General features: G+C 45.3%; 1 protein-coding gene across 1 annotated transcript; it reads left to right on the top strand.

Moving 5' to 3' along the window:
- The first annotated feature begins 2,880 nt into the window (after positions 1-2,880).
- Positions 2,881-13,362, top strand: LOC139048501 (uncharacterized). Its single transcript, XM_070522903.1, has 2 exons — positions 2,881-3,924; positions 12,726-13,362. Exons 1-2 carry the CDS (start codon positions 2,885-2,887, stop codon positions 13,006-13,008), a joined length of 1,323 nt encoding a protein of 440 aa, XP_070379004.1. The 5' UTR covers positions 2,881-2,884; the 3' UTR covers positions 13,009-13,362.
- Positions 13,363-14,790: the final 1,428 nt, after the last annotated feature.

The raw sequence follows: 14,790 nt of genomic DNA, 5'->3' as shown, positions 1-14,790 counted from the left end.
CGGTACGTATGTAGTGGCTGTTGTTCAGTTACTCAAGTTGGCGTCAAAGACCGACATTGAAGATCCGCGGTACATACGTACTGGCACACACTCAGTGAACCAAGTTGTCGAAGAGGTCAAGACCGGCACAGGCCGGGTGCTACATACCCAGTGCCACATACCCAGTGACAGTGTAAGTGTCAAATAGGATTCGTTTCGATAGCTGGGTCCCTATAACGTAAAACTATACCTGTCTGTTTTTTATTCGAATATTCTGACGTCAAATTTACGTAACCGCGGACGTAAGCCTCGATTTGTGACCCGCAGCGTTTTTGAACCGCTCAATCGAACGCTCTGCTCGTTTATGGGAGGTCAACAGTGTTTGATTTCAACGCGAACAGCATTGGTTACTTTGACTGGCTTTTCTTATAGAATGGGCTGGTAAGAATCCAGGAGCACGCAGGAATGGAGAGCGATTTGCAGGGGCCGAGCGAGCGCAGTGAAAGTAGATCTTTGGCTAATGTGGGTGGTGTCGGCATCTGGGATTGGCCAGTTTCATCTTGCTTAGCTTGCGATGGCTGGTAAAACATTGCGGTGGCGTCCAACGGAAGCTTCAAAATGTCGCTAAACTGGGTGCTCGGCGAAGAAAAGTCAGAGTGATGTGTACGTGCCGAAAGGTCTCGGCAACGTTATACTGCCACGTAAAAATTTTTATTTACGCAAATGAATCCGTTCTCCCTAGCGGCTTCTTACACAGCCAATAACCAAAGCGATCGGTCGGTAGAAAGACATCTTCTGTTCTTTTTAGAATGGGGTAGTCTGCGGGTGTTACGAAAAAAAAAGAAATTCTGTTTCGTTCAGCATGTTCAGCATCTTGAATGCCTATACGTCGCCTTGACAAGGGGAGTTCTCCCGGTTTTGCGATGTCAAGTGACAGAAAGGTGAAGTGTGGGCAGCTCGAAAGCTTTTGACCAATACCGGAGTTCTAATGGCAAAAAGGGGATCGAAGAAAACATGAAAATAAGAAGACGTCCATCTAGCGTGCATTTAGGTGCGCCTTAAAGAATCGCAGGTGGTGACAATTATGCCGTAGTGCCCCACTTCGGCGTGCCTCGCTATCAGATCGTGTTTTCGGCACGTAAAACCCCGGAATTTGTCGTTTTTAGTTAGGAAGTTTTCAGCAACTTTCTGCTTACTAATCCCGCTAAAAGATGGTGCAATCCTAAACTAGACCTAATGATGTCAGGATAATATATGCAGTAGTTGAGTAATGAAATTTACAATAAATCCATTTCTTCGTTTTCTGAGGAGTGTGAAGCCATAAGCTTACCTAGAAGTTTGATAATGGTTAATCTGCACTGTCTGTGTAGTAGCGCCGCATTTAAGGTGAGTCATGTGACCGTACAATAAGTAGCAGGCCTCTGTTCAGGAAAGCCACATCACCGGCAACTAATGTGCGAAGCTCCTTCCCCTTCATGCGCTACAGGGGCGGCGGTATGCGCTCATAAGGGCAGTGATTGGCCACCGGGCGCCTGCCCGACGCTCCACAGCTGCTATGCACTCGGACTGCAAACATGCCTCGACTAAGTAGAGTGAGAGTTGCTTCTGCATGATGTGCCTGAACAGCAAGAGGCAGGTAGCACCACCCTAAACTAACGGAGGACAAGAGCGCTTAGCTTGTAAACGCGCAGGATTGCTGCGCGACTGGCAGTTGCGAGGCACTTTGCGTGTATTCGCGGGCTTCTTTCGCGCTGGGAAAAATTCTTTTATGCAGCACGTATAGAAAAACAGAAAGCTGCTTGGGGAGTTTCTCATGTTGCTGTAAAATTGTCTCATTGACACTTTTTATCCAACTATAATATTTGAGAAGTTGATGAATTCAGACTAATGTAATTAGGCGGGATTAATTAAGCCACGGCAAACAACGTCACTTGGCTACGTGGCACTCTCATATTTTTAAGCTCTGGCTAAAGTTTGGTCGAACAACCTGTATAATGCTTCGCACCATGATAATTCCCTAAAAAAGCGTCCTTCTTTTTTTTTTTGCGCAGACAAAATGGCGAACCCCAGGAGTGCTTCAAGTTTTGTTGGAGTTGCGGATATCATGAACTTGCTGGTTGACCTGAGAGGCGCCAGGGGCTTTTTCTCCGGTAAGCTCATCGACCACCGCATGCCGTGCACGGCTTCTGAAGACAGAACCTGTCAGATTGTTGCCAACCTTAGCGTATGGAACGAGTTCCTGTACCCGCTTCAGCTGGAGCTGCGTGAGCTACCAGAAACAGGGAGGCAACTGGGTCTGATGGATGTTTACGATAGCTGTTGTTCCGTGCCTACGAAAGCCCGACTGTGTCAAGCAGCCTCGGTCCTGTACTGGCTTCTTAGTACCCATCACTGCGTCGCACGAATACAGATTGGGAACATGGTCACTTCCTACGAAACGGCCAAATTGTGCTTCCCGGTGCTTTGCAACACCCTCGACAGAAATTCTTCACTGAAGTCCGTCGTTCTTGAATCCTGCTTTCTCGTGAAATTGAAATCCGAAGAAATAGAAAAGCTTTACAAGATCATTTTGTCTCTCAAATGCCTAGAGGAAATCGAGCTCCCGTGTCCTGATTCCTCATTGTGTTTGCCCAGCATTACTGCTATTCTTCGAAGCACAACACCGTTGACAGTACTCAAATGCTCCTCCGTTGAACGCATAGAAAACACCGTAGCGCGGCGGTTATTGAGAGTACTGAGAACGAATTCGACACTGCGTGATTTGTCGTTAAGCGTAGCCGTAATAAGCGCTGATCCGGCTTTATTTTTTGAATTTCTGGCCGGTGACACCCGGCTACAAAATTTGAGAGTGGTCTCCGACGGCTGGAGCTCACCTGACAAGTCGTTAATATGGACTTTGAAAGGTATGGTGAAGAACCGGTCAGTCTCGAGCTTGGAAGTCGAGAATATCACTTTGGATTTCGAGAGCGTTGAGATGGCATCGAAAGTGCTGGCTGAAAACAGAGTTTTGAGAAGGTTTCGGCTGTCAACATGCACCAGCACGATAGACATAGCTACGGGGGACACATTACGCCTTGAGATGCCGCCCAACACTACTGCCTTACAAGACGCCATTGCGCGTAACGACACCTTACATTATCTGACCTTGAATTTCAGCATCTTGTGTGCTGAGCACTGGGAACCTTTCTTCCATGTTTTGTCAAAACACACTAGCCTCAAGATGGTGACCATCGAAGTTGACGAAGAAGAAGAATACCGTCTTTTGCCTGACTTCGTCAGAGCTCTTCAAGAAAGCGGCGTTGAAGAGAAGATTCTCTTCAAAGCTCTCAGCATCACTGATGAGTTGACTGCTCCTGATTGCAAGCATTTTTGCAAATTTAGCCTAGAGGTATCGGACCGGACAAAAAACAGAATGTTGCCATTCTTGCAGCAGTTGTCCACGTTTACCCGCTTGAAAGAATTAACGCTGACCCTTTGCACCTGGGACAGCGTAATTTTTTATGTCATTTCCGAATACATAGCAATGACGTCGACGCTCCGAATCCTGTACGTAGACTTGGACATGCGAATCTTTGCGCCTGAATTAATCGAGTGGTGCCCAGCGCTTTCGAGATCGCTTCTACTCAACAAGAGTATTGATGATCTTAGCATTGGTGTTTATGTGGAGTGCAGCCAGAACATCGAACTGCTCGGTGACGCGGTAATGCGAAGCCAGACCATCCGAAAGCTCACCTTGACGCGTTTTCATGATGTCGCATTCTACGCCTTCCTTCGAGGTCTACGCGCAGATATCTTGAACAACTATACGCTGTGCAAGGTCACCAATGACTATGGTCTGATGCCTAATTCTGAGGTGGACTGGTTTGCCGTGTGGGACACATCGCGGCGAAACTCTGGCTTCGTAGCCCGTGCAGCGCAGTTCCTGAATCACGCACGGTGTGACAGGTAAGAACGGTGCCCTTCTTTCATTAACTTTGGTCTAATTAGGTCTTCGAGAGTTTTTTAGCTCTGCACAGATGCAACTCTTCAACTAAAGCTGAATAATGGAATCGAGCAGCGCTTTTATTTATTTCAAGAAACCCCTAAAAGCCCTCACAACGAGGGTATTACATAGAGGGGTGACAAGAATTCAACAAACATTTAGAGAAGCGTATTCAAGGAATAGGCAACAATAATAAAGAAAGCAGAACAGTAACACTCAATGAGGCATAATGGAAAAACGCAACATAATAACACACATGTATATTAAAAATCAAACACAAAACTAGAAGAAAAGCTACTCATCGCATTCTTTTTTTAGAAGTTCATGAAATTTAGACGAATTCATTTCAGTTGCCATTGAAGCAGGCAGCTGGTTCCACTCAATAATTGTTTTGGGTATGAATGATTTCGCAAAGGATGAAGTGCGACAAATGATGCGTTTGATCTTGAAAGGATGGTCACGGCGTGGAAAGACCGCCGATGGTGATTGAAAGAAATCGTCATGAAGCAACGGATGATAGTAAATTTTGTGAAAAAGTGTTAAGCGAGCAAGTTTGCGACGATGGGAAAGGTTATCAAGACCAGCACGAGCCTTTAACACTGCGACGCTAGTGAAACGTGAGTAATCTGAAAAAAATGAAACGAGCAGCACGGTTCTACAGGGATTCGATGTTATCTATGAGGTAGGCTTGATCCGGGTCCCATATGGCTGAAGTGTCCTCGATTTTAGGTCGGATTAGGGTGATATAAGCAAGTTTACGCACAGGCGCCGGAGCCTGTCGAAGGTTACGTTTTAAGAAGCCAAGAGAACGGTTAGCAGCTGCTAGAATCAGATGAATGTGGTAATTCCAGGTTTTAGTCGGACTGAAGGTGAACTCCTAAATATTTGTAAGTAGAAGCTGTCTGAACTGTTACGTGATGAATAGTGTATGCGGTTGGGATGCGGGAAGAGTTTCTTGTAAAGGAGACCAACTTTGTCTTAGAGTGGTTTAGGATCATTAGCCACGATGAACACCAAGTGTTAATTGAATCAAGGTCAGTTTGTAAAAATTGGTGATCAGTTTCACATTTAATGGCTCGGTACACTACACAGTCGTCCGCGAACAGTCTAATTTGGGAAGATACACAATTGGGTAAATCATTAATAAATATTAGAAACAGCAGGGGACCAAGCACGCTCCCCTGGGGTACACCGGATGAGACTTGAGCCATTGAAGAGTTAGAACCATTAACATCTGTGAACTGAACGCGAGATGAGAGGAAGTCTTTAATCCATGCTAAAACCTGGGGGTGAACATTGAGATGCGATAACTTGAGTAGTAGTCTATGGTGGGGGACCCGATCAAATGCCTTAGAAAAATCGAGAAACAAAGCGTCGACTTGAAACCCGGCGTCTACTAAAGTAAATTAGTCGTTAGTAAACCCAGAAAGCTGAGTGTTGCAAGAAAATCCCTTGCGAAAACCGTGCTGATATTTAAATATGATGTTGTGATCTTCAAGATAATATGGGTATGTATCACATGTTCAAGGAGCTTTGAAAAGGTGCAAGTCAATGAGATGGGTCTATAGTTTAGGGGATCAGAGCGGCTGCCAGATTTGAAAATTGGCATTACTTTAACTACTCGCCAGTCATGAGGGATGCAGCCAGATGATAAAGACTGATAAAAAAGTGCAGATAAGACTTGAAAACTACTCTGAGATATATTTCGAAGTATTTTGTAGTTAAAGCCAAGCGGGTCCGTGCTTTTAGTATCTTTAAGGTTATTTAATAAAGAAAGAATACCATCATCACTTATGACTATAGAGGGCATGGAATAATCGTGAAGTGAACTGAGTGCAAGAGAAGGGGGTAATGACTTCATGAGTGAAAACAGACGAAAAAGCGTTGTTAAAGAGTTGAGCACAATGGGCATCGTACAGTTGATCACCATTAGAATTTGTTAAGGATGAATCGGGACGTGAATGTGGGTTAATTACGCTCCAAAATCTTTAGGGATTATTAGATAGCATAGTGGGTAAGACGTCACTGTAAAATTGGCGCCGGGTGGCTTTCAACATTCTTTAGTAATCCTTGTGGCTTTTCCTGTAGGTTTCCCACGTAGTTAATAGGTTGTTAGCAACTGCCTGCCTATACAAACGCTTTTTCTTTTTATTGGCTCTTCGCAGCCGCTCATTGAACCAAGGCGCTCTTTTACTGCACCTAATTGAGATAACCGGTATGAATCTTGTAATGAGGTTAAGTAGGGTTGTTTTGAATAGCGTCCAGTTCTCTTCAATGGAACGGAAAGTACATTCAGCTAAGAACCACGCAGAAAAAGTGGTTAATTCGAGATTCATCTGGTCAAAATTAGCCCTGTTATAACACCTTATCAGCTTTGAGGTAGTTTTCCTGTCAAGCATACGGTGATTGATGCACCCGGTAATGATGTCATGGTCAGAAAGACCACTAAGGTGAAATATTTTAGAGAAAGCATCGGGATTACCGGGATTATTGGTAAGAATTAGGTCCAGAATGTTGGCAGTGGTACCTGCGGATCGCGTGGGCTTTGTAATGAGCTGAGTTAAGTGAAAATCTAGACAAGACTGCAGAAAAGCGTGCGCATTCTTATCACTTGCTGAGACAGATAGAGTGTCCCAATTGATACTGGGGAAATTAAAATCGCCAAAGATAATTAGGACGGAATTTGGAAAACGCGTACACACATCAGTCAGGAGGCGACAAAATTCGTCAGCAAACCCATCGTACATTTCATTTGTCTTCATTATTTTGTCTCTGTATTCAAGTTATGTTCTACAGTGAAGCTGTTTACTTCAGTATAACGAGTTCTTGGGCGAGTTGGTCACTTATCGCAGGCACAACAGCAGCGCAAGAAACAGACTTTTGGCGCTACTGCTATGCCTGCAAGAAGCTGTGTGCCTCTGCCTATAGGCATAGGTCGGCACAATCACTCATGAGTGCACTCACTCATACTCACTCGCACTCATTTCATAGGCGTGAGTGCGAGTAAGTGCTAGTGAGTGTGAGTGGAGGTGAGTGTAAACGTGACTGAGTGCTGTGGGTGTGAGTGGAGGCGACTGTGAACTTCAGGAATGCCTGGGAGTGCGAGTGGAAGTGAGTGTGAACGTGGAAAGTGCTTGTGAGTGAGTGTAGTTGAGTGTGAATGTGTGTGAGTGGAGGCGAGCGTGAACGTGAGCTAGTGAGTGTTGGTGAGTGAATGTGAGTGAGTGCTTGCGAGTTGAGGTGGTCTGGTGAGTAGACGTGAGTACAAAGGTGAAGTAGTGAGCGTGAGTAGACATGAGTATGAACGGGGGTACATATATCACAGTTAGCACAACGATTGCAGACGTTAAAGTTCCGTTAAGAGTGGAACGTGATAGCGTAAGCGTCCTACGTTCGCATCGGAAATCATGGAAGGCTATTGTTGGCGGGACCCTATCGAAGTGGGGGGCATGGGAGGCAGCCCTACTCAATTGCTCGGCGCTGGAGTCCCAAAGGGCTCTAGTCCAACGGGCGCGGGTAGCAGCTTCGTCCAGTGGGGTCCCATACTACGGACTCCACCTATGTAAAGGGCCATGTTTGGCTTGCAAACTCTCAATCCGTTGAATAAACGTTTTTCATCCATCTATCCATCGGAGTGGAAGTAGACGCAGCGTCGAAGGCAAGCGCTTGTCCCGCGTTCGAACTCCTTTTCATGTAAAACCGCGTTTAAGAGCGTTCGCACCATCGACCTACGGTGGCTGAATGGGTTAATGTGCTGGTCTCGTAACCTATAGTTCCTGGGGTCAAATTCCTGGCCCGCAATTTCATTTTCAGGTTATCGTCGGTTAATTGCCTTTATCGGAAATTTGAATTCACGGCCAACCGAAGCCGACAATGCCGACACAGGATTTTTTACGAAACGAGCCTCTAAACGCTATTGCGTTAAAGAAAGGGACAATGTGTCTTGAGTATGCAAGGATATATTAACGCGACAGCGTTAAGGAGCTCGTGTCGCAGAAAAGATCTCGATCAAGATCTTCACGTGTCGCAGAGAAATCTTCATCACCTATCAAATAATTAAATTCAGCGCAGTCTTATTAGAATTCTGATGTCGGTGCCCCCGCTCCAGCATGTTTTCTCGCCTTATGCCAATGTAATGCTTTCAGAGGCCAAGTACCGAAAACGAACCCCCGTGCCCTGTCCCGACTAAGACGCATTCACACTCGCATACGCCCAATAAAGCGCTGTTAGAACGAGTGTAAGGGCGTAGGCGGACCTACGAATGCTCCCTACTCCTGACCACGGCACGTTATTTCTCTGCAAATCAATCCTGATACTACTAGCTCTTGGTCCTGATAACGTACATAATCACCGGTTGCCCGGACCCTTACAAAAATCATTGCAGACTTGCTGCAGAAATTCTGCATACCCCGAGTCACCCGGGATGCAGAATATCTGAAGACAGGTGACAGACTTTCTGTCACCCCCTGTCACCTCCCAGCGCCCAATTGGTACACCCTTCCTGCAGAAATTCTGCATACTCCGAGTCACCCAGGATGCAGAATATCTGAAGACAGGTGACAGACTTTCTGTCGCCCCCTGTCACCTCCCAGCGCCCAACTGGTACACCCTTTCTGCAGAAAGTCTGCTCAATCTGTGTAGCTGCAGGATACAGCATTTCTGCAGAAAGTCTGTCGAGATTGTGGTCACAGGATTACAGCATTTAGGCAGACATTAGAGAGAATTTCTGTAGCCCCACTATGGGGAACTGGCATGCATGCAATAAAATAACAGACGCAATAGTATTCTTTGCACATTTTATTTGTCTCCGACTTCTTCCGGGCTGCTTGGTTGGGACCAAGAATATCGCTTCCAAGGAATGAAGTAGTGAGTACCGACATCTCATGTGAGTGGCAGTGAGCGTCTTGCCCACACCTTGTCGCAGCATGCAAATCAGATGCTTTGACGCGCTTTTCAGCCTGCAGAAGTGCCGCAGGCTCCCAAGTGGTGTAGATTCCTTTGGCTCACAAAATCGTGACATCCCTAAACAAGAAGAAATGTTCAGTTTACTGTAAGCCCTGCTGAAACTGTAAACTTGTGACATTGTGAAAAGTCTCGTACAAACAGCTACATGAAGCTGCATGGTTGCACAAATACCCGATTATTACATTACAGGCCGTTAATATGTAAATGGAACTGGAGCAAACATGAATCTACTATAAAAAACTTCACACAAACGCACATCTGTACCAAGTCAAATGCGAATTGCACAAGCAGAAATCTCGTTAACACATGATAAGCGTTCGAAAACCCAATTTATTTATGCGGTGCAACAAAGCCCTGCCCCAAAGGACAATGCATTGAAAAAGAACAGACTCCCTCTTTTTCAGGTGAGAAAACAATTTTTTCCATTAAAGATAGATACTGTTGAAATCTCGGAACCATTTACAAATACACAAAAACACATGACACCCAACGCAAGAAATACAGGCTGTCTGAAGACACTATATAAATAAAAGAACTTGCATACAAGCTAAAATCTGGCCATGCGTCGTACGCAGCAATCGGGTGCCATCTCGCGCAGCCGTTAGCTGTGAAGACGACAAATCGACGTACCTCTAGAAATGGCTATGCGATTTCTCGCTGAAAAATTACGTACAGAAAGAGTAACTTTCCCTGCTTGAATTTTTGCGCCTATTCAAATCAAACAGTCCCCAGCGCAAGGAAACTTCACAGCAGAAAGGAAATAATCGATAGATTTTGGCAACATCACGTTTTAGGGCAATTTTCATCAAACTGTTCGCTAAATGCGCCCTGCGACAAGAACGAACATTCGAAAAGCACGATCATTTTTGTCACGTTACTAATCATCTTGTTATCCGTACAGAAATGCACACTTCACGTACCACAAGAATGCGCGTACGCGCCGGACTTACCTTTCTAGGCGTGCTCGGTAAACGAGTCTCCGTGACAGCTGCTGCCGCATCGCGCAGGTACCGCAGGAAGGACAGTCGGTGCACGGTGCCTCCGGCGTCAACAGCGTAGAATTGCAGATGAACTACAGCACGTGATAGCACAACTTTCAAAAAAATTCTTCCGCGCACTGTGATGGAATGCGAGCGCAGCGAGAGTACCATCGGCTTTTCATGAGCCGGTAACAAAGAAAGCGCGACCGAGTCATAACTACGATAATTGGCATCGGCACACCACACGAAAAACACTGAGAGCTACGTTATGCAGTCACAGGGGTTTCGAATCATTAATACACAAAAAAATCGCCACAATTCCTCTCGGCACAGCATGTACACTACCTCATCGGTCGCCGTCAATGCGGCGTGCACATGGCGTGCACGCGTGCACGCCGTGACTTGTCGGTGACCAGGTGAAGACGGGAAAATAATCTCACCCGTAATTTTACCGGTGCTCGCGGCCAGCGCCTCCTGGGGGCCGGCGCCGAAAGCAATCACGCAGTCGGGGGTCGGATGGATGGTGCCGGCGTCGCGCGGTAGATATGTCCTTAAATTCAGGCTGCGGTTCGAGCCATAGTATAACTGCTGCATTTAATGTACGTTATGTAACAATTACCTTATTTCAATTAGTATTAAATAATTGATTGATATAACTGCCATTATCAGACTGTTCTTGTAGCAATCAGTGACAAAGTTTTCAAAATGTTAAAATGGCAAAACAGAGCGCAATGATAAAATGTGTCATGGTTCAGGATGCGCACGCGTGTGTGTGTGTGTTTGTGTGTGTGTGTGCTTGTGTGCGTGTGTGATTCGTGGGTGGCTGAAAGGTGAAGCCGATTTAACTGTTATAAAATGTGTCATGTAGAATATATATATATATATATATATATATATATATATATATATATATATATATATATATATATATATATATATATATATATATATATATATATATATATATATATATATATATATATTTGGCATGCATATTACATACAAGTCTACCTACTTGCCGTCCACACAGTGTCTGCAGACAATATGCAAACAATCTGTAGGCTAGCTCTACATGGAGGTGACTGGTGGGTGACTCATGGGTGACTGAGAGGTCAGACCTATTGAACCGTAATTATAAAATGTGTCATGGTTCAGAATATGTATATATATGCGTTTATATATATATATATATACATCTACACATACACACAAACACTCGCTGGGCACGCATATTACAGACAAGTCTACTTGCAGTCCGCACGGTGTCTGCAGACATTCTGCAGACTAGGTCTACGTGGAGGTGACTGGTGGGTGACTCAAGGGTGACTGAAAGGTCAGACCTATTGAACCGTAATTATAAAATGTGTCATGGTTCAGAATATGTATATATATGCGTTTATATATAGATATACATCTGCACACACGCACACACTCGCTGGGCATGCATATTACAGACAAGTCTACTTGCAGTCCGCACGGTGTGTGCAGACATTCTGCAGACTAGGTCTACGTGGAGGTGACAGGTGGGTGACTCATGGGTGACTGAAAGGTCAAAACTATTCAACCGTAATTATAAAATATGTCATGGTTCAGAATATGTATGTATATATAGATACATATACATATTTACACACACACTCACTGGGCACGCATATTACAGACAAGTCTACTTGCAGTCCGCACGGTGTCTGCAGACATTCTGCGGACTTAGTCTACAGATAGGTGACAGGGGTGACTGATAGGTGACTCATGAGTGACTGAAAGGTCAAACCGATTTTTGTAAGGGGAGAACTGGGCCGGTATATGTTCAAGGCAAGTTTGTTACACTCGAACGGTTGTAAAAAGCAGATGGCAGGCCAATCGACATGATGTACATGGCGAAGACGACTGGTCATTGAGGAACGACACGTAACAAAACGTAATTCAGCCCCTGACGTACTTTCGTGCTACAGTGTATGAATTTTGAACTGAACTGAATTCTGGGGTTTTCCGGGACGAAATCGCGATTTGATTACGAGCGACGCCATAATGTGGGGCAAATGTTCTCTCTTTCTTTTTACCAGCAGGATATCTTTAATGCATTGGGATATTGGCGGCGCCTTGCATTTCGCCCGAACTAAATGCCAGCGCCGATGCCATGCTTGGATGCCGTGACCCAATGCTTAGCAGTGCAACACCATAGCCGCTATTGTATTGATTGTATGTATGAATTTTAACGTGGTTATTTAGCTACTCGTAAGAGTTAAAGCAGAACGCGCGAACCGAAGAACGTAACGAAATTTATTTTTTCGTACCTTGGAAAACAATAAAAGTACGTGTCTATTGTGACTGGGCTTACTCTGTTTGAGTGGCTTCCATCCTCACTGAAAGCGACTCTGCGATCATGTTAACAGCGCCGATACCTTGCTGTCATATTGAGCTATTGGCAGAGAAGTTGGACATGTGACCGACAGAAACAGGGGCGGTCTACAGACATTTGTGTTTCTAATATTCTGTGTCAAGAGTGCGTAGCGAGTAGGAGCTGTAGAAGCAGAATCCCTTTCTTGAATGTGTGAGTTTATGGTAAGATAACGGAAACCTAAGCTCATATATTGCCTTGGTTGCTTTTTCGTTTGCTTTCTGTCAACTGAAGGAAAAAATAAATAATTGAATAGAGAAGGTGCCTGAAACCGTATTTTCTAGAGGGGTTCGTTTCGCGTCTTGAACCAGCTCTGCTAGCATTTCAGAAAAAACATTATATTGTAAGAATTATTCATATTACCGGTAAGCCGACACTGCTCATGCGGCCAAATTAACTCGCGTATCTCTCCCGAATGCAGCCACTACGCCGCTGGTCTGGACAGAGTGTCACGTCATCCGGCGCTGGTGGCCGAGCTTGCGGAAGTGCTGTCCGCAGACGAGGACGAGGCAGCTCACATGGTGCGGCGAGGGTTTCGCAGCATCGAAGGTCTGCACGAGTTCATGCGACTGGCCGGTGTCGTCAAGCAGCGGGTCACGTGTCAGCCGCGCGAGGACGGACGCGCGCAACTCGACGACCTCAACAGCGAGTGCTGGTGTCACGTGAGGCGCTACCTGCTGCTGGACGACGTAGCGCTTGACTGAACGTTGCCGACGGATCTGCAGGCACTTTTGGTTGCCACCTGAGCCACGGTGTGAAAGATCGGCAACCGTAGCATATGTTCTTTCTGTGGAGGACGGTGTGCGTTGGTTTATACATTATACTGAGAACCTGGGATGGGTGTAAGCCCCGTGTATTCTTAGCATGAATCCCACGTTCATTTTTATTTACATTGTTATCCTTTGCGATAGTTTCTGCGAAAAGCGCATTTATTATGAGGCTTAGCAAATATTCCATTATTGTTTGCAGAGTTATATGCCTCTGGTTACCGAGGGAACCTGGATGGTTACCAGCTCCCGAAGGCCTCATGTTATTGCGTACTTTTTCTGCTTCCAATAAAGAGAAATTTCGTTCCAGGAATGTTGGCGCCGCTTCTACGCAAGTAGTACGACAAGGAAGTGCAGTGTGTAGGTATTTCGGATGTGCTTTAAGGGAAGGTGCCACAATGCGAAAATTGAGAACTTACAAACAGATACATATCCGAACCCGGTGGCCTACCACCGCTACTACCCGGACCTTTACACGGATAGATGTAGATTCTGTGAAGAAAGGGCGGACCTACAACACATGGTATGGGCTTGTCCGCGTACACCCATACAGAATAAAATAATTAAAACCAGAGAGCAGTGGGAGACCGCGTTGCTCAGCTGTGCACCGGAAGACCAACGCAAGGCAATCCAGCAGGCCGAAGATGCCGCCAGGGCCCAAGGGCTCGAGGCCGTCATTTAGGTAGAGGCCTAGGTCTCAAATCTTCTGTGCACAAATAAAGTTTATTCCTCCTCCTCCTCAACTTCGGCTTAGGAAGAAAACTGGAGGTTGAAGCAGTGATTTGAAACGTGGCAGGCCTCATTCGATGGATTAGAGAAATTAGAGCATGCACGATGAGGAATAAATTATTTTGCCATCGGACGTATCTTCACAGTGGGTAACAGCAATGCTGTAATATTTGGTGATGTGGTGCGGAAGCCTAAGTGGTCACCGGAGTGCAGATGTGGCTGTAGCAGAGGCACTCTGTTTGGGTTGATCATGATGGCGTAACCAATAACATTTCAGCAGATTGTAAAGCAAAGGTAACAACGGTATTTTTTTTTCATCAACTGTCAAAGCTCATGGGTACAACCAGTAAACGGAGTAAAAAATGACGTGACATAATCGTAGCTTTTTTACATTCGACACTTCCTCCAACAGTAAATTCTCAACCGTCCTCGTTGCCAGAGGATTGTGGATTTCTATGTGGGGTTGCCGATGAATGCGTCTTTCAAGTATGCCTAGATTTCCATATTACTGCAATGCGAGAAAGCCACAACCCATATTTTGCGGTCCTTTTCTAAATATGCCTAATTTCATGCAAAATGTCTCATAAATTGTTCTTTGTTTACTGGGCCGCATGCAACTCTGATCTATTTTTTTGTATGAAGAATTCTTGTGTATAATGTTGCTAAATGCGCCAGAACTCATCCCACGTTGACTGTCGGCGGTAATGCGTTACAACCGAATCAAAAAGCGACACAAAATATTGCCACCATCGAAACGAGGTATGTATCAGACGTGCTGCGGCGGGACTACTTTCGCGCTGGGATGGAAGCGTCCGCTTTGGAATGAGGTGGTGGGTTTCGCCACCAAGCTCTGATTAATATGTTTCATAATGCATTACCTATGTTAAAAAAAGAAGAAAAAGAAAAGAGAAAGCCTAAGAAGAATTCCAGCCACCAAACTCTAAAAAAATTCAGTTATGGGGTTTTACGTGCCAAAAGCACTTCCTGATA

This window comes from Dermacentor albipictus, chromosome 8 (genome assembly GCF_038994185.2).
Source record: "Dermacentor albipictus isolate Rhodes 1998 colony chromosome 8, USDA_Dalb.pri_finalv2, whole genome shotgun sequence".
In the NCBI taxonomy this organism is placed as follows: domain Eukaryota; kingdom Metazoa; phylum Arthropoda; class Arachnida; order Ixodida; family Ixodidae; genus Dermacentor; species Dermacentor albipictus.
The sequence above is the reverse complement of the archived record's forward strand: the minus strand, read 5'-3'. Positions and strand labels throughout refer to the sequence as shown.

Coding starts and splice junctions, on each gene's coding strand:
- LOC139048501 (XM_070522903.1), top strand. CDS start 2,885: ATGGTGAAGAACCGGTCAGTCTCGAGCTTGGAAGTCGAGAATATCACT. Junction 3,925..12,725: donor AATCACGCACGGTGTGACAG/GTAAGAACGGTG, acceptor TCCCGAATGCAG/CCACTACGCCGCTGGTCTGG.